The sequence below is a fragment of the Coregonus clupeaformis genome, chromosome 23 (assembly GCF_020615455.1).
Source record: "Coregonus clupeaformis isolate EN_2021a chromosome 23, ASM2061545v1, whole genome shotgun sequence".
Lineage (NCBI taxonomy): Eukaryota > Metazoa > Chordata > Actinopteri > Salmoniformes > Salmonidae > Coregonus > Coregonus clupeaformis.
In genome coordinates, this window is record NC_059214.1 from 8966013 (window position 1) to 8986908 (window position 20896).

General features: G+C 40.5%; 1 protein-coding gene across 2 annotated transcripts in view; it reads right to left on the reverse strand.

Moving 5' to 3' along the window:
- mycbp2 (MYC binding protein 2) overlaps positions 1 to 20896 on the reverse strand; it is a 318384-nt gene that overhangs the window by 244765 nt on the left and 52723 nt on the right. For both annotated transcript variants that reach the window (XM_041843995.2, XM_041843996.2), the window contains exons 5-9: positions 18621 to 18817; positions 11685 to 11927; positions 10744 to 10815; positions 10330 to 10429; positions 9609 to 9682 (exon numbers count right to left, since the gene is read on the reverse strand). In XM_041843995.2, coding sequence (XP_041699929.1) covers positions 9609 to 9682; positions 10330 to 10429; positions 10744 to 10815; positions 11685 to 11927; positions 18621 to 18817 — 686 coding nt within the window. The remainder of the gene's footprint in view (positions 1 to 9608; positions 9683 to 10329; positions 10430 to 10743; positions 10816 to 11684; positions 11928 to 18620; positions 18818 to 20896) is intronic.

Consider the following 20896-nt stretch of genomic DNA (forward strand, 5'->3'; position numbering starts at 1 on the left):
ATCAAAAGTTTCTCAATACTTTGTTATATACCCTTTGTTGGCAATGACACAGGTCAAACATTTTCTGTAAGTCTTCACAAGGTTTACACACACTGTTGCTGGTATTTTGGCCCATTCCTCCATGCAGATCTCCTCTAGAGCAGTGATGTTTTGGGGCTGTCGCTGGGCAACAGACTTTCAACTCCCTCCAAAGATTTTCTATGGGGTTGAGATCTGGAGACTGGCTAGGCCACTCCAGGACCTTGAAATGCTTCTTACGAAGCCACTCCTTCGTTTCCCTGGGGGGGTGTGTTTGGGATCATTGTCATGCTGAAAGACCCAGCCACGTTTCATCTTCAATGCACTTGCTGATGGAAGGAGGTTTTCACTCAAAATCTCACGATACATGGCCCCATTCACTCTTTCCTTTACACGGATCAGTGGTCCTGGTCCCTTTGCAGAAAAACAGCCCCATGCTTCACAGTAGGTATGGTGTTCTTTGGATACAACTCAGCATTCTTTGTCCTCCAAACACGACGAGTTGAGTTTTTACCAAAAAGTTATATTTTGGTTTCATCTGACCATATGACATTCTCCCAATCCTCTTCTGGATCATCCAAATGCACTCTAGCAAACTTCAGACGGGCCTGGACATGTACTGGCTTAAGCAGGGGGACACGTCTGGCACTGCAGGATTTGAGTCCCTGGCGGCGTAGTGTGTTACTGATGGTAGGCTTTGTTACTTTGGTCCCAGCTCTCTGCAGGTCATTCACTAGGTCCCCCCGTGTGGTTCTGGGATTTTTGCTCACCGTTCTTGTGATCATTTTGACCCCACGGGGTGAGATCTTGCGTCTCTCACTCACTCTATAGTAGAGTTCTGCGTGGGACTGCTTTCTCCATACCGCAGGGTCTGACTTTTTGTGCCTATTTTAACAAAGTTTAAGGTCATTTACTGCATTTCTATACAATTTCAAAACACTAAATTGCTATTTGGAGCACGGCAAAAACAAAGATGACCCCATTCATTATCACATTGGTTGCTGTAACTTCATTAACCTCAGTTCATCTGCAAACACATAGCCTATTAGCTACAGTATGCAATTAGCCGCTACCCATTAACTCAGCACCGGGATTAAAAACTATAATTTCATACGTACAGAGGGATCTGTTAAAATAAAAAAATACTTCATTAACAAAAGGTAAACAAATAAGTTTGATGTACAGATTTCTCTGTTGCAGTTTTACAGCAAATTTCCTGCAATTCTACCCATTTTGCCATGACATGGTATTTTTGGTATTATATTAGGATCCAAATTAGCTGTTGCAAAAGCAGCAGCTACTCTTCCATGTCATAATACAGAACATTAATAGACAAGAACAGCTAAAGGACAGAACTATATACATTTTAAAACGGCACACATAGCCTACATAAAAAATATCTAGGTCCAATATGGGAGAGGTGTTGTGCCGTGAGGTATTGTTTTATATGGGGGTTTTTAAAACCAAGTTCGCTGTTCATTTGAGCAATATGAGATGGGAGTTCCATGCAATAATGGCTCTATATAATACTGTACGCTTTCTTGAATTGCTTCTGGATTTGGGGACTGTGAAAAGACCCCTGGTGGCATGTCTGGTGGGGTAAGTGTGTGTGTCAGAGCTGTGTGTAAGTTGATTCTGCAAACAATTTGGAATTTAACACAATGTTTCTTATAAAAAGAAATGATGTCGTTAGTCTCTCCTCAACTCTTTGCCAAGAGAGACTGGCACGCAAAATATTTATATTAGCCCTCTAATTACAATGAAGAGCAAGACGTGCCATTCTGTTCTGGGCTAGCTGCAGCTTAAAGAAAAGGTTCACCCATTTTGAATGTTATATTGTTTTTGTGCATCTCTGAGTGATGTTCTATCGATTCCCTGGATAATTTCATATTTATCTGAGTTATTGCCGTTCAAGCAAGCAAAGATCTGGCCGGTATGACGTAACACTTTGATAAAGTCGCTCTCACTACACTGGAAGTTAATAGGTATATGACTTTTAGATCACAAAAATGTCTGTTATACATGTCAGATTTCAATACCGGCCGATAACTCTGGGGGGATGTCTTCTCTCGAATGAGCCATTGATCATATTTTTGCGATACTCCTACCTCGAGAAATGTTTAATTTTAAGGTGGGTCTAGTACAGTTTTCCTATTTGTCTGCCTCTTTAGTCCAGGGTGCATTGCATGGTGCCGTTGCCAGAGATATTATAGAAAGGCGATCGGAATCCAATGAATAAAGGAATGTATAAACGCCCCACCGAGCACACTGTCGACCAATCGCGTTCACGTTGTCATGCTGCATCACGTGGTTGCTAAGCTTATCGTCACACAATCCCTTCTCAAAGTCAGTGTATATGTCGAGAAACGTGTCTATTTTCTTCTAAAGTACATGATGTCACGATTCCAAAGCTATACGATATTACAGATAATTAACATACTATCTAACATCTCGGAAAAAATTTGTAATGTTGTACTTCTTGTTGACGAAATGTGTGCTAATGTTGGGTTTTTGAGCTAGCGCCCAATAGACTCCTGTTCACTCCTTGAAGGAGAGCGCTCCTTGTCCCAGAATCGCACAGAAAGTTGAACATGGTGAGATTGTAGAGTCCTAAATTGATAGTGCAGTTTGTTTGAGCGATTTTAAAGTTAACTAGCTACTAGTGTCTTTGGTATTACTGTGTGTAGGTATATTTGCCTAGCTAGCTGGCCAGCCCATAGAGAGCGCATTGCGAATTTTGTAGTCGACTTGAGCTGCATCTACATTTCCACAACGATTTTCCATGTTGCTACCAACCCTATTATTATGCCAAAATGAAACATTTGTTCACAAAAAATATTGTTCACATATTAGTGTTATTTAAGGCTGTAAATTAAAGGAATGAGTGATTTTGGGTGGATTTTTCCTTTAACTAGGTCTTTCTTTGCAGCACTTGACCACGACTGGACAATAATCAAGATAATACAAAACTAGAGCCTATAGGACTTGCTTTGTGGAGTGTGGTGTCAAAAAAGCAGAGCATCTCTTTATTATGGACAGACCTCTCCCCATCTTTACAACCAATGAAACTATATGTTTTGACCATGGCAGTTTACAATCTAAGCTAACACCAAGTAATGTTGTATCCTCAACTTGTTCAACAGACACATCATTCATTTCCAGATTCCGCCGAGGTCTGGAGCTTAGGGAATGATTTTTACCAAATACAATGTTTTAGAGATGTTTAGGACCAGTTTATTACTGGCCACCCATTCCAAAACTGACTGCGACTCCTTGTTAAGGGTTTCAGTGACTTCATTAGCTGTGGTTGCTGACACGTACAGTGCATTCGGAAAGTATTCAGACCCCTTGACATTTTCCAAATTTTGTTACGTTACAGCCGTATTTTAAAACCGATTTTTAAAAAATTATCAATCTACACACAATACCCCATAATGACAAAGCAAACAGGTTTTTCGAAATTTCTGCTAACTTTTGTTTTTTAAACAGACCCCCTTATTTACGTAAGTATTCAGACCCTTTGCTATGACTCTAAATTGAGCTCAGGTGCATCCTGTTTCCTATGATCATCCTTGAGAAGTTTCTACAACTTGTTGATCTGATACCATTCTGAGACACACACACTTTTCAAGATGGCGGCAAGCATGTCTTTTTTTTGTCTGATCAGTGTTTGTAGCTGAAACGTTTTTGGTGGATTTGTGTCTCCATTTACCTTTGTTTCATCTGGCTGTGAACACATTGTACAATAGTGCAATATTGCATACAGAGTTTTTAAGGAGACATACAAAACAGGTCTGCTGAAACTTTTGAGGCCTACTTGGATATACCTGGGCACTCTACTCTGCACTGGGGCATTATCTGAGCAGACACCTGCCTACTACTGCTTTCATCCTTCCACTTGACATTGTGCCTTCCACTTGACAATGTGCCTTGGATGTTTTTGGACTACTACCTAACTTCAACTCCACTTGGATTTACTATTTTTGACTCTTCTGTGTCCCGGTGTAGTGCTTGCCACCCTCCCAGCTTTCCACCGACCTGTACTGGAAACTACATCCCCTCCAAGGTGCTTCTCTCCTGGCTGTAATACTGGTAACACGGCCTCCATTGCGTTGCTGATGGGTCCCAACATTCAATCGCATTGAGTAAGTCACCGCTCTCTCCTTGCGGTTGTTATGCTGGCGAGTTTTGTGCCTTGGTTGTGTTTATTGTGGGTGCTATTGCTGGCTGGTTTCTAGTCTGTGGTTGGGTTCTGGCTCGCTGCCTATGACTGTGGTGATCCTACAAACTGTGTGATTCAATCTAACTGACTATCACACTGTGTGGATTGATTGACTTTTAGCTGATTCCTCTACAACCTATATTATTTGCGTGGATTTTAACAGAATTGTTCCAAAATGTCGTCTACCACTTTCCGCCATAAGGGGAAACTAACTTTATCCAGATTGGCAGCAATCACCTTCAGAGCCTACGGTGAACGTTTCATCCCATGTAGGAGCTGCACCTATTTTTCACAGTTCTGAGATAATATTGTCCAGCCATATTTCCAATGTGGAAACATTCAGCTTATTGAGGAATACATGTCTGAGCTGGACGTCCAGAGTAAGCAAATTGAGACATTGGTGCGTATCCTGGATAGGTCCCACTCTTAGACCTTTTCTACTCCTCAGTTTGGTCGTCGTGCCACTGCCTCGCCACCATGTTGCCACTCTTATGACTGACTGGGCAGAGCTGCCCTGCAGAGACCCCTCCCTAGTGAAGTCACCTCTCCCCTCCCATCTCACCTGCGCTCCCCATCCAACCCTGACCTTCCTGCCCACCCCTCTCTGAGAAAAAAGGAGCAAGGATGCTTTATGAGGAGCTGGCGGATGCCACGGTTATCGATCCTGCATCCCAGTGGAGGCACATCACACACTGTAAGCCCTGCGCAAGGCATGGGTCTTTGGTGAATTGGCTGAAATGGCTTTGGAGGATCCCATCCTGCTGACCAACAGCTTCGCCCACCTGCTTCCAGAGATTCATGCTCCTTCATCCTCTACCCTGTCTCCAGCCCAGGGGTTCTCCAGCATATATACTACAGCCGGCTATGGTCCATCGGGCCCCACCAACCTACGGTCCTCGAGGTGTCTTTTAAACCACTCGAGGCGAAAGAACGTCAGGACCTCCCCGGCTGTTTCACCAGATGTCATCATCGGCAGCTCTATGGTGAGAAACATCTCGGTTCCCAGTGCAAAAACACTGTGCAACCCAGGAGCACGAGTACAGGACATTACAGGGCTGCTTCGACCATTCTACGATAGATGCCAGGAGCTGACGCTGTAGTAGTCCAAGTGGGGTCAAAAGACATCAGGAGGGCTAGCTCAGAAATTCTGAAATTGATTTTAACGAACTGATTCTAGCATTGAAAGATTCCAAAAAGTGGCCAATAATTTCAAGTCCGGTACCATCATTGGGCCACGGGTGTGAAAGATTCAGGAGTCTACTGGCATTACACATCTGGCTAAAAGATTACTGTAGCTCTGTTGGAATCACTTTTGTAGATAACTTTGATACCTTCTGGAAACAGAAGATACTCTACAGGAATGACCATCCAAATCATCTTGGCTCCTGGACTCTGTCCACGCATTTCAAGGCTGCGTTGAAACAATGACTTCTCAATGACCCAAGACCAGCTCAGTTAATCCCTACCATTGTGACAATGAGTTGTCATAATGCTGCATCAAATGTACATTATCCCAGGAGCGTTGGCAGACACAATCTAAGTAACTTATGTCCCCCTAACTGCCCTGAATACCTCTGTTGATCATACAGCTATTATATGCCGTAATCATGTGCCTATGAACCGGAGTTACACTGTTAGCACTAAGGCGGTGTGCACTAGTAGAAAGTCCACTGTGTGCAGCTCACCGTGCACTACCAGTTCCAATAGAAATAACATGAGCAAGTCTACTTCTGATAAGCTTCCCAGTAATGCATTAAAAACAATCAAGTAACCCAGAAAAGTGCTAAAAATAACCCATATGAACATATGTAGACTAAGAAACAAGGTTCATGAAGTAAATAACTTTCTTGTAACAGATGACATTCACATTCTGACTATCTCTGAAACTCACTTAAATAATACCTTTGATGATAAAGTTGTAGCAATACATGGCTATAACATCTACCGAAAAGACAGAAATGCCAACGGGGGCAGTGTTGCGGTCTATATTCACAACCACATTCCTGTAAAGCTTAGAGAGGATCTCATGTTAAATACTGTTGAAGTAATATGCCTCACCTAAAGCCCATTCTTGTGGGAAGCTGCTATAGACCACCAAGTGCTAACAGTCAGTATCTGGATAACATTTATGAAATGCTTGATAATGTAAGTGATATCAACAGAGATATATATTTTCTAGGTGATTTAAATATTGACTGGCTTTCATCAAGAAAAAGCTTCAAACATGTAACCTGTGCCTGCAACCTGGTTCAGGTTGTCAGTCAACCTACCAGGGTAGTTAGAAATAGCACAGGAATTAAATCATCAACATGTATTGATCACATCTTTACTAATGCTGCAGAAATTTGATTTAAAGCAGTATCCAAATCCATAGGATGTAAAGATCACAAAATAGTAGCCATATCTAGGAAAACCAAAGTTCCAAAGGCTGGGCCTAATATAGTGTATAAGAGGTCATACAATAAGTTTTGTAGTGATTCTTATGTTGATGATGTAAATAATATTTGCTGGTCTGTGGTGTGTAATGAGGAGCAACCGGACGCTGCACTTGACACATTTATGAAATTCCTTATTCCAGTTACTAATAAGCATGCAACCATTAAGAAAATGACTGTAAAAACGGTTAAATCCCCTTGGATTGACAAGGAATTAAAAAAGTGTATGGTTGAGAGGGATGAGCGTCTGCTAAATGATGTAAATGTAAATGAGGAAAAAAGGTATGGCAAATAAGTCTGGCAGCTCAATCGATTGGCAAACGTACTGCAAATTAAGAAATCATGTGACTAAACAAAATAAAAATAAACTATACTATGAAACAAAAATAAATAATATAAGAATGATAGTAAAAAGCTTTGAATCACCTTAACTGAAATGTTTTGGAAAAAGGCAAACTCGGCTCCATTATTCATAGAATCAGATGGCTCACTCATCACAAAACCCACTGATATTGCCAACTACCTTAATGACTTTTTCATTGGCAAGATAAGCAAACTTAGGTATGACATACCAGCAACAAACGCTGACAATACACATCCATGTATATCTGACCAAATTATGAACTACAAGAATTCCGTAAAGTCAGTGTGGAAGAAGTGAAATAATTATTGTCGTCCATCAACAATGACAAGCCACCGGTCTGACAATCTGGATGGAAAATTACTGAGGATAATAGTGGACGATATTGCCACTCCTATTTGCCATATCTTCAATTTAAGCCTACTAGAAGGTGTGTGCCCTCAGGCCTGGAGGGAAGCAAAAGTCATTCCGCTACCCAAGAATATTAAAGCCCCTTTTACTGGCTCAAATAGCTTACGAATCAGCCTGTTACCAACCTGTAGTAAACTTCTGGAAAAAATGGTGTTTGACCAGATACAAGGCTATTTTACAGTAAACAAATTGACAGACTTTCAGCACGCTTATAGGGAAGGACACTCAACAAGCACAGCACTTACACAAATGACTGATGATTGGCTGAGAGAAATTGATGATAAAATGATTGTATGGCTGTCTTGTTAGACTTCAGTGCAGCTTTTGACATTATAGATCATAGTCTGCTGCTGGAAAAACGTATGTGTTATGGCTTTACACCCCCTGCTATAATGTGGACAAAGAGTTACATGTCTAACAGAACACAGAGGGTGTTCTTTAATGGAAGCCTCTCCAACAAAATCCAGGTAGAATCAGGAATTCCCCAGGGCAGCAGTCTAGGCCCTTACTTTTTTCAATCTTTACTAATGACATGCCACTGGCTTTGAATAAAGCCAGTGTGTCTATGTATGCGGATGACTCAACACTATACACTTCAGTTATTACAGGAACTGAAATGACTGCAACACTTAAAGAGCTGCAGTTCATTTCGGAATGGGTAGCAAGGAATAAGTTAGTCCTAAATATTTCCAAAACTAAAAGCATTGTATTTGGGACAAATCATTCACTAAACCCTAAACCTCCACTAAATCTTGTAATGAATAATGTGGTAATTGAAGTGACTAAATTGCTTGGAGTAAACTGTCATGGTCAAAATATATTTATACAACAGTAGCTAAGATGGGGAGAAGTCTGTCCATAATAAAGAGCTGCTCTGCCTTCTTAACAACACTATCAACAATGCAGGTCCTATAGGCCCTAGTTTTGTCGCACCTAGACTACTGTTCAGTAGTGTGGTCAGGTGCCACAAAGAGGGACTGCAGTTGGCTCAGAACAGGGCAGCACGGCTGGCCCTTAAAAGTACACGGAGAGCTAACATTCTCTCATGGCTCAAAGCAGAAGAGAGATGGACTTCATAACTACTTGTTTTTGTAAGAGGTGCTGACAAGCTGAATATACCGAGCTGTCCGTTTAAAATACTAGCACACAGCTCGGACACCCATGCATACCCCACAAGACATGCCACCAGAGGTCTCTTGACAGTCCCCAAGTCCAGAACAGACTACGGGAGGCACACAGTACTACATAGAGCAATGACTACATGGCACTCTATTCCACATCCGGTAACTGATGCAAACACTAAAATCAGATAAATAAATACATTTTAAAAGGTAAAAATACACCTTATGGAACAACGGGGACAGATAAGAGATACACACAAAGGTACAGACACATGAAGCATTATGACCATCCTGTGTCACTTTACTTGGGACTAAGAAAATGCACTTTATGACACGGTCAAGAAGCATTATGACCATCATAATCATATAAGCCAGATAGGCCTATCACGTACATGCCCTTATGTCAGTCATCATTCACAAAGAGGGTGTCTTGCCCTGCACCTGAAATCAAATCAAGTTGTATTTGTCACATGCGCCGAATACAAAAGGTGTAGACTTTACCATGAAATGCTTACTAACAAGCCCTTAACCAACAATGCAAATATTTACCAAATAAACTAAAGTAATTTTTTTTATAAAAAGTAACACAATAACGAGGCTATATACAGGGGGTAAATAGCAGCCATTTGATTAATTGTTCAGCAGTCTTATAGCTTGGGAGTAGAAGCTGTTAAGGAGCCTTTTGGACCTAGTACTCTATGAAGCTGGGTGTCAAGTAAAGTGTTACCAAATATTTTCATCCTGAAGTAGTCTGACCGCCTGCTCAAGGCCACAGCAGGAAAAATGCTGACCACGCCGTTATGATCTCTGTCGGGGCCAGCAGCTCTCTACATTATAGTATAATAGCAATCTCAGACAGGACTTCAGACTGGGTTTGTAACCATTTGAGGAGTGGGAGTTGTTTGTACGTATTGGCCCTATCAACTCCTCTCTCTCAAGAAGCAAAAAAATTAAAGAATGGAAGAATACTTTAGCGCCCCTGGAGCAGGTAGGTAGGTGTGTGTGTGTGTGTGTGTGAGAGAGAGAATGAGGAGACTCACATCTTTGCAGGCAGCAATCTGGTTGATGTACTCTCCATCGGTGAAGACTATGTTCTGGCCGTCTGCCTGTAGGCCTATGGAGAGGACAGAGTGAGCAAGATGAGATTAGTTATAATATACAAAGAAGAGGGAGATGAATTTTTCATGTTCTTGACAAAGGAATTCAGCCGAAACGTTGTGCATTGGCCTCCGTTTCCGTTAATACAACCTTATTATTTTTTTATTAATTAAAGTGTCCGTCCTTGATACGGTACAATTTTTTTGTATACTGTAAAAAACAGATAGTGTTTCAAGTGTTGTCTGCACATTGAATCGATAAAGCTATGTAGCCATCCTTGTCCTGTGGCTATTTGTCCATTTGGTTCCCTTTCAATCCTTTCCTAGTTAAATCAGGAATATTGAAATATTGTAGGTACAAGCCTTATTTTAGCGTATATTAATGATATGATAACTGGCTAAAGGGTATATTGTCAATCACTGATCAATCGGGTTAAAAGCACCTATTAGTTTTATGAGCCTTAAATATTATTATTAAATGTATCCAAGTTAATCTCAAGATAAAATCTATTTTCAAAGAGGCCTTGTTCACTGGTTCAAGACAATAGTCATTACAAATAAAAAATAAATAAAAAAAAACAGGTGCATGAAAAAAATCCATGCATTGTTTATTATAACACACAATATGGGGGACAAGGAGGTGTTACTGTGTGTTGTCATGTACCTGGCATGGTGATGGTTCCCTCGTGCTCCAGAGTCTCTGGGTTGATCTTGATGGCCGACGTACTGTGGTTGTTACTCATATCCCGGTACAACAGGCAGCCCTGCACGCACACAATCAATCAATCTTTTTTTTTTTTTATAATAATATATATATATATATATATATATATATATATATATATATATATATATACACTACTTTTAGGACTGCATTTGTCACAATCATACAGATCAGCAACCATGTTTATTGGGTCAAATGGGGGGTGACCAAAATCAATGCAGTGAGCAAACGGCGTTGTACAAGACAACCATAACTCGCGATGAAATAGAATTCCAGGTTGCCTATAGTCTTAATTTTAGTGTTAATCTTATTTTGATTCCACATTATGAAAACAGAATCCGGAGGTTAAGTTACCTGAGCGAAACCCAACCATGATCTCTTCTCCTTCCGATTCCTGATGCGTGATGTGGAATTATACACATGACCCTGGAATACACACACACACACTGATCCAATTTTAGAGTGCAACCACAAACGCACAGCCAAACGTTAGACACAAATATGTTCCCTCAATGATGTATGGTCCTCTGTGTCAGCACTATGTGGCATCAACAATCATTCTCCTCAGAAATGAGAGAATGATTATGGAATCTGGGGGAAGTTAGTGTCAAATATTTTATTTATTCTACTACTTTAGAACAGCAGAGTGCTATTATGGAGAGTCTCCTCTTATCGACCAACTGGGGCAGTAACTGGAGCATTTGCTCGGAGATATGTTTTTGAAAAGTCCTGACTCAATGACCTATTACTGTGTGATCAAAAGTCAATGGAAGGATCTACATAATGCTTTGTAAGAACTTAGGTATGATGAAGGGGGGCGGCAGGTAGCTTAGTGGTTAAGAGCGTTGTGCCAGTAACCGAAAGGTCGCTGGTTCTAATCCCCGAGCAGACTAGGTGAAAATCTGTCGATGTGCCCAAGGCACTTAACCCTAATTGCTCCTGTAAGTCGCTCTGGATAAGAGCGTTTGCTAAATGTAAAAAAATTAAAAAATAATAAAAAAGTCTTATTTCGTGTGTGCTGTAATCTACTTTTCACTTCGACAAGCCTGTCATCTTTAAAGCAGAGGTACAGAGTCATAAAACCATTGTTGCTGTAGAAGAGCATAGCGTTACAAAAATGCTTTAAAAACCTTTCTATATAAACTGGCAAAGAAACTATGAGGACTATGCCTGCAGTGAGCAAGGATGTGTCACTTTTGTAGCCGGAGCCCACTTTGTAGAGGCCGTCCTTGCAGAGCAGGTAGCATATACGCTCTCTCTCTCACATCAACCCTCCTATACCCAACCCCACGTACCCTGACTGTGCCGCTGTAGCCGGAGCCCACTTTGTAGAGGCCGTCCTTGCAGAGCAGGTAGAGGAAGGAGCCGTCGGTCTGCAGCAGGCAGCGCTCATCCTCGTCGATCGTCACCTCCTTCAGTACCCACTTGTTCATCAGCGCCGCCCGCTTGATGCCGTTGCCGAACCAGTCCTGGATCTGGATCTTGCCCACCAGCACGGCCTGCACGCTCCTCTGTAGCGCGTTCAGAATGGTCGGCACCTGGGACGAAGAGGAAAGGGAGGGAAGAATGAAGATTAAGAATGTAGAAGCTTTAACGGAATTGAACTGTAATAGAGATGGGAGACTATGAAGTGGACTGTTTTGGCTTTTTTTTACTTTGGTAGAAAGGTCTGGTTTGATATCAGGGCTCCAGAGTGCCAAAAATGTTGACACATTTTGCAACCCTTTCATTTGAGAAAAATGCATTCTGATTGTATAACATCTCAAAATACAATTGTATTATATTTAGAGTTTGCGATCTAGCTAATGTGTTTTGAGTTTCCTCTTCTTCAGGTGAATTAGCCCCAGATGAAATAGCCTAACGTGATATTATTGAACGTAAAAATTTAGACAAATTCCTCTCAATTGAACCAAAAAAATCAGAACCTACACTATATATACAAAAGTATGTGGACACCCCTTCAAATTAGTGGATTTGGCTATTTCAGTCACACCCGTTGCTGACACATGTATTTAAACCCTTTTTTTTCACTTAACAGTCTCCATAAAAGAAATGTAGGGGGGTGTTTCATGGTCTGAAAAACAACACTCAAGCTCTGTCACCTTTCATCGCAGATGCGGAAGTGTTACATAGGCGGCTGCAGTGGATTGAGCCGCACCCAATGCAACGATATCTCTAGCTTAAACTGACGTATTTTTATGGGGATTTTTGTATTATGTTAATTACATTTATGCGGGAGAGCGGTATCTACCTTAGGGGGTTAATGACTTTCCAGAATTTATATGGATTTCCAGTACAGTCAGCTATAGATTTCGCTTTTCGAACAAGTTTCCCACATAGATTTCTCAATTCTCTGAAGGATTGCCAGTCCCGGCCGGAGTCAGTACTTCTAGCCATAGCCCAGGCAGCATCTCTATTGCGTATGAACTCATAAAATCAGGTGTGAACCAAGTGTTCAACCTACTTTGAGCTCTCCGTTTTTTTTTTTAAACGGGGCATGCTTATCTGCAATGTTTTTAAAAACAGTAATAAAGTGGTTAAGAGCCTATTTAGAATCTGGTATAGCTAAGATACCTTTAAGATCACAATGGTAGAGATCATGTAAAAAAGCTTGTTCACTAAACATTTTAAAATGTCTCTTTGTAATAATGCATGGTTTTGCCCAATGAGTCCTAACATCTTTAATACAAACAATAGGACAGTGATCGCTAATATCCTGGGAGAAAACACCACTAACCACACATTTCTCTGGAGTATTTGTAAACGTAAGGTCAATTAATGTTGATTTCGTAGAATCCCTCTGATTTAGACGTGTGGGCTTGGTAATCAACTGAGTGAGGTTTAGGTTATTACAAAAATCCATTAAACCGTCTGAGTCTTGGGTTCCCCAGGACAGATTCAAGTCACCTGGGACAAACATCTCAGAAGTAGAAAAATAAGCTATTAAGTCAGTGTGACTAGTTAACAAACATTTCTTAGCGGAGGGAGGGCGGTAGACTCCCAGAAGAGTTACTTTACAATTAGAACATAGTCGAAGACTTAAAGCTAGAAATTCAAATAGTTTAGGACTGGAAGTAGCCTTTAAAAAAGAGACACAAAGGTGACCTTTTGTATAGACAGAAACACCACCACCTTTGCCCATTCTATCAGCCTTGAATACTCTAACACCATCAATAGTAACCTCAGAATCCATGATTTTCTCAGATAACATTGTTTCTGATAAATGTTAATACCTGGATCCGCCTTGATGTAGTCCATTTTGGGGTTAATCATGGCACACATTAACTAGAGTAATATGTGGAGGCCTGATGATGACGGGATTTTCCAACAGAAAGTATTGTTTTACTGTATAAACACTCATCAGGAGTTTTAGGCCTATCCAATGGAAATATCGCCATTCACCCCTGAAGAGCATGATTCTCTGAACTGTGCATTAACGTAATGAAGACACCATTTGATACAGAGGAAACAAATCATCTCACAAACTAGGTTTTCCATCCAATTTGCGACAGATTTTCATGCAAATATTCTAAAATCTGCATTAAAAGAATATGCGCATTTGCCCACCACAGGTGTTTCCATCCATCATACTGACTTATTGCGAATAAAAGGTTGTGCACGGTGACGTAGTACACATAAAAAGCATTTAGTCGTATAACATTTCATTTACCGAATAAAACAACCAAAGTTGTGTGTTTCCATCCCATTTTTATCTCTGTCGATGGTTTTGGCACAAAAAGTCTGCGATAAACAGCAAATCTGCCCCCTCGGGTCTTGGCACGTGCACTCTAGCCATCAGCTCGCAGACACAGTGCATGATGAGATTATGGATAGGAGCAAGATAATTTGTATTTGTCAATTGGCAGCCTAGCACTGATCATCAGCATACAAATGAAGGCCCTCTATATGTGACCCGTTTCAATAAACTAGGTGTATGTCGCACGTCACTTCTTCACAAGAGAGGCATTTGAACGTTTAAAAAAAATTAAAACTTTGGAGGCAGAAAAGCCTTCTGGAACATGAGAACTTTCATGTGTCTTAATAACAAACAAGCATGCCATCTGTAAAAACAAATACAAATGTTAAATAACAAGCCTAGTTGGTTTAGCCACGGAAAAATACAGGAACCTTCCCGCTAGCCATGATTGGCTGAGATAATGGATGGGCTGGACATGCCGAGAGAAGAGAGAAGATTGGTCTGCCATGTAGCAGGCTTCTGTCTATAACATGAGCTGCTAAGTATGTGTGGGTAATCCTGTCTACCGCTGTTTTTTTTTAAAGATATCATGAAGGTTTTGCTACAACTTTCAACATTGCTGCCCTGAAGTTAATAGCGCTATCGACAAAGCTCCATGGGAAAACGTTGTGATGGACTACTTTCTGGAGGATGATCGTGCCATGCTGACTCTGAAAATAAATCAGAATGAGGAAATCCCTGATTTAGGTAAAAACATTCTCATTGAACCAGACATTGTAGAGTCTTCTGATGACAATGGTGGGGAAGAAACAGTGTCGTTGTCACGGAAGAAGTTTACAGAGTTTTGAAATCAGTGGAATGTCCGGTGGAAGCAGAGATAGTCCAAAAAGAGAACACAGAAAGAAGGCTGTTGTATAAAACACTTGTCTCCGGATTACATCTTCAAACTAAGGGCAACCATGGCATCCATGACAGTGTGTTCCGTACACATTTTGCGTAACCGCGGCATTCAAACGAGGCTGTAATGAAAACTAATGGGACTGTAGCGACTATGTTGGCATTAAAATCCGGGGTATAAGCTGTTTCTGTTCAAGCGTTGATTGACATGGTAATGGACCAATAGTATTAGAGAAAAGCTTCTTTTTTTTCTTTTTTTACGGACCCCTCTAACGCTGTACGTTACGTCGTAACGCATTATGCAACTCATTGTTTGCCGTACATCATCTTTCCACCAGGGGTAGCGCTTCTCTTGTAGATTAAAAACATGCTTAACCATATACACTTCATTATTCATGATTTTCGTTTCAATGAGCATTAATATTCATATTATTATGGCTAATATTAAACATTTTTCATGAGTAGGGTTCTAATAGCAATGTGGTCATCAATAACACAAACACTGAATCAATCAATAATGAATTGAATAAAATACTTTGTGCAGAATCTTAAAAAGAATACCACTGCGCCATCCTCTGATCTAAATTTACACAAGCAAACCCGTCACACCTGCTCACAAAGAGCTTTCGATTTTTTGCTCTCACGTTTGCTGTGCCAATCTATTCACGAGAGTTGTGTTCAATAATTCTGAACTCTCATGTGCATGTCAATAACGCATGTCCTAAAATCTCACGTGTGCCATCTACTAAACTCGTTTGCAAATGACATGCTCTAACCCAAAATGAGACGCGACATTCCTGCGTGCCTCCCTTTCTACTCTTGATTGTGCACAGGTGAAGAAAATGAACAGGACTCCCTAAAAAACAGCATGTCACCAAACTGCAATAGTTACTGTATGAACTACGTGGAATGTTTTTGGACCATTGGCTTCCCTGTAAAAACAGGTACTGACAGGAGGTACGAGCCACCTCCCTCAGGCTCTTCCCTGCCTTCATTTCCTGTTCGGGGGGGTAGTGCTGCTGTTTCTTGGGCTTGTTGGGCCATTCCCTTTCCAGACATTTCCTGTCATAATACAATGAAACAAGTTTTTTTTGTTGTTGTGTTCATGCGACATAATTTATTAAGATAGTGCCAAGGAAATGGACTCACAAATGTGGATATCATTTCCATGTAATCCAACATAATGTTATTGCATATTTCATGGAAAGAGCAGGTGTTCATGTACACTCAGTGTATATGATGGAGTGAGTTGGTGTTACAACTGTTAGTTTAATTAATTTTTTATATTAATAGTTGCTTTATACAGTAATTTACTAACATTAAGTAGTTTATAAAAGTATTTATCTCGTGCTATTGGAAGTTATAATAGTAACCCTAATCATTCTAATGCTTTCTTCATTAACATTATATAAAGTAACATTATATTCCTTAATCTCTTTGAACAGAATCACATTACATTTACATTACATTTTAGTAATTTAGCAGATGCTCTTATCCAGAGCGACTTACAGGAGCAATTAGGGTCCAACCACTCTCAAAATAAAGTTCACTACTTTGTGTGAATCAAATATTTAACGGTATTTATTTATTTATCAAGACATTATCAATGGTGAGTGTAAAGTTAATTACTCGTGAGTTCATCAACAGTTAATTCAATCAAGAGTTAATTTTTTGTGTCATCACTGCAAGCCATCATCTCAAAAGCTGTGACAGCCGCAGTTTAAGTGTGAAGACAACTTTAGCGCCGCCCTAAAACCTCTATTAAAATTAGACAAACCTTCAAATAGGTATGTAATGAGACATTATATAAACTCTTTATAGTGTTTTATTGACATTTTAGAGGTTTTAAGTTGGACAAATCGGGTGAAAAAAGCTGTTTCCCCAAACGACATATCTTTCCCTATCACTCAATAGCCTTCGCATCCCCCACCGCCATTTTTAAAAAGACCCAGCAGAGCTCCATTGCTTTCTTCAATCATGCAGAGCGTGGAGGTCTCGTCATTGATTTTGCTGGAAAGGGGAGAAATTGGCCTTTACAATGGTGTTAATATTACAGTTGACCTGGAAGTATTTAATTTATTTGGCGCTAAAATAAGGTCAAGCGTACGGAACACTGATGTACGGAACACAGTTAGGTAGCAGTATACGTTTCAAATTTTGTCAGAAAGTCATTTTCATTGCAAGTTAGCTAGCTAACATTACGTGTATGATCTGTGTAGGAACTCTAGAAAGAGGCCTGAGTTCACGAGTTGGAATTCCGAGTTGGATAACCATTCAAAACTATTTTTCCCAGTTTTTTTTACGCTGCATTATAGTTGGGATTATGGTTCATTGTTTAGCTAGCTAGCTACATGTCTAAACAAAAGACTCCACTATGCAAGTAACCATTTCACTGTACCGTTTACACCTTCTGTATCCTGTGCATGAGACAAATAAACTTAGATTTTATTTGATATAGTATGTGTTTACCAGAGACGGTAATGTGAACAACATGACCTGCACCAAAGTCACATTAGGATATAGGCCAAGGAATAGATAACGTTTTTTTTTACTAATACTTTTTGCTACTACTTTCACCACTTTTAGTCTTGAAATCTTTGGTTGTTTACTACACTACCTTACCCACTCTGTTTAGCACATGGTCTCACATGTGACTCTTTAAAGAGATGGGTGGGGTTAAGGCTTAAGAGGGTGGGAATGATGCTGAATGGGTGTAGACAAAGAAGAGCTCTCCAGTAGGTACCAAACATTCACGGGCCATTTTCTCAAAAGTGGGGTTACAAGTTTATCAACTTTGAAAGCAGAATTACTTTCTCGTTGTTCCTAAACTGCAGTGTATGATATGCCATTTTCTAGCTCGGAGTCTCAACTTGTATCCAATGTAAAAACACCATTAAAAATGTTGCTACATAAAGACCAAATCCATAAGACTAAATCACATATTTTTGGGAAAGTAGCATCAAACGCATCACCGTGTACTTTTACCACCCTGTGAAGTTAATCATAACTTATTTCATCTTTAGCCTAAAAAAACTGTGCATGCTTTTCCAAGTCGCAGTTGGAGGACCACACAACATAGCATCGCGTGAGTGCATGTTGACATCGACATGTTTATTTTATCAATATTTGCGCATAAAACCGTTTCCATCACAATTGTCGCATTATTAATTTTACCGATACAAAAAGATCCCAACATGACGAACGAACAAATTGTCTTGACATTTACGAAATTGTACCGACACTTGCTGTTTTCATTCCACCTGTCGTGATTAATTTTTATACGGCATGACTTTACTCGCATTAAAAAAGGTTGGTTCAACATGGTTACAGACAGACAAACGCACACACACAAATAGTATCACTCAAGCAGAAAATAACGTACACACACACACAAACAAGGGACTCATACGCTCAAATATTATAAACTTAATAAGTGGAAGAATGCGGGCGGGGTAACATAAGAGGGTGGAAATCAGACGCTTGACATTCTCTCCAATGTAATTTCTGCTCTCCATCAGATCTCCAGACACTGCTGCCTTGAGACAGTCTGATTAGTGTGGAACAGTTTTAACAAGTCTACCCTGAGTGGGGAAGTGTGTTGTCTTGTTTAGTGTTGTGTTGCACCGCGTCGTCTCACCTGGATAGTCTGGCAGGCGTGACTGCCGTTGTTGGTGAGTATGGCGGAGACGGCCTGCAGGGTCTTGCCCGTGTCTCCCCAGGACACCACCAGGCTGAAGAGGCAGGCGCAGGACAGGGCGGTGAGGGCCTGCCCCGTGGGGTCGTTCATCCCCGTGCTGCGCACTGTCGTCTCCAGCAGCAGGTGGAACAGAGACTCTGAAGGGAGGATATAGAGGGTTAAGAGGGGTGTGTGTCTGCAATATGTGTGTGCGTTAACCTGTGTCTGTACAAGTGTGTTTGCGTGCATGCCTCTGTGTGTCTTGGTCTATTTGCGTGCGTGCGTGTATAAATGCATTGTGCGTGTCTGCCCAAGCATGTGCGTGCCAGCAATAGAGCTCTGTAAATATACTGTGTGTATATACAGTACCAGTCAAAAGTTTGGACACACCTACTCATTCCAGGGTTGTTCTTTATTTAGACTATTTTCTACATTGTAGAATAATAGTGAAGACATCACAACTATTAAATAACACATATGAAATCATGTAGTAACCAAAAAAGTGTTAAACAAATCAAAATAATTGTTATATTTGAGATTCTTCAAAGTAGCCACCCTTTGCCTTGATGACAGCTTTGCACACTCTTGGCATTCTCTCAACCAGCTTCATGAGGTAGTCACCTAGAATGCATTTCAATTAACAGGTGTGCTTTGTTAAAAGTTAATTTGTGGAATTTCTTTCCTTCGTAATGCGTTTGAGCCAATACGTTGTGTTGTGACAAGGTAGGGGGGTATACAGAAGATCGCACTACTTGGTAAAAGACCAAGTCCATATTATGGCAAGAACAGCTCAAATAAGCGAAGAGAAACGACAGTCCATCATTACTTTTAAGACATGAAGGTCAGTCAATACGGAATATTTCAAGAATTTTGAAAGTTCCTTCAAGTGCAGTCGCAAAAGCCATCAAGCGCTATGATGAAACTGGCTCTCATGAGGACCGCCACAGGAAAGGAAGACCCAGAGTTACCTCTGCTGAAGAGGATAAGTCCATTAGAGTTACCAGCCTCAGAAATTGCATTCAAAATAAATGCTTCAAAGTTCAAGTAACAGACACATCTCAACATCAACTGTTCAGAGGAGACTGCGTGAATCAGGCCTTCATGGTCCAATTGCTGCAAAGAAACCACTACTAAAGGACACCAATAAGAAGAACAGACTTGCTTGGGCCAAGAACCATGAGCAATGGACATTAGACCGGTGGAAATCTGTCCTTTGGTTTGATGAGTCCAAATTTGAGATTTTTGGTTCCAACCGGCATGTCTTTGTGAGACGCAGAGCAGGTGAACGGATGATCTCCGCATGTGTGGTACCCACCGTGAAGCATGGAGGAGGAGGTGTGATGGTACTTTGCTGGTGACAGTGTCTGTGATTTATTTAGAATTCAAGGCACACTTAAACAGCATGGCTACCTCAACATTCTGCAGCGATACGGCATCCCATCTGGTTTGCGCTTAGTGGGACTATCATTGGATTTTCAACAGGACAATGACCCAAAACACACCTCCAGGATGTGTGAGGGCTTTTGATTAAGGAGGAGAGTGATTAAGTGCTGCATCACATGACCTGGCCTCCACAATCACCCGACCTCAACCTAATTGAGATGGTTTGGGATGAGTTGGACCACAGAGTGAAGGAAAAGCAGCCAACAAGTACTCAGCATGTGTGAACTCCTTCAAGACCGTTGGAAAATAATTCCTCATGAAGCTGTTGAGAGAATGCCAAGAGTGTGTAAAGCTGTCATCAAGGCAAAGGGTGCCTACTTTGAAGAATGTAAAATATATTTTGATTTGTTTACCACATTTTGGGTTACTACATGATTCCATGTGTTATTTCATAGTTTGTACCAGGATTACTTACTTGTATTGAATCATATTCTAGTATGTCAGGCTACAAAATTAATTGGAATAAGTCGGAAGCAATGCCAAATGTTACTCTGGAACCGTTACCACATTGAATTTCAAATTTCTACTGGGATTAAATATTTGGGTATTAAGTTGAGCTCATATTTGGAGGAATTTGAGCTCACTATTAGTCAAGATTAAGACCAATTTAGATAAATAGGAAAATATACAACTTTCTTCATGGGGAAAGAACAATGTGATTAAAATGGTTGTGGTACCACAATTTAATTATATATCTCTGCAATGTTAACTATGAATATTTTAAACAATATGACAAATTAACTAAATCATTTTTGTGGGATAGGAAGAAACCCAGGATTAATATGAAGAAGATG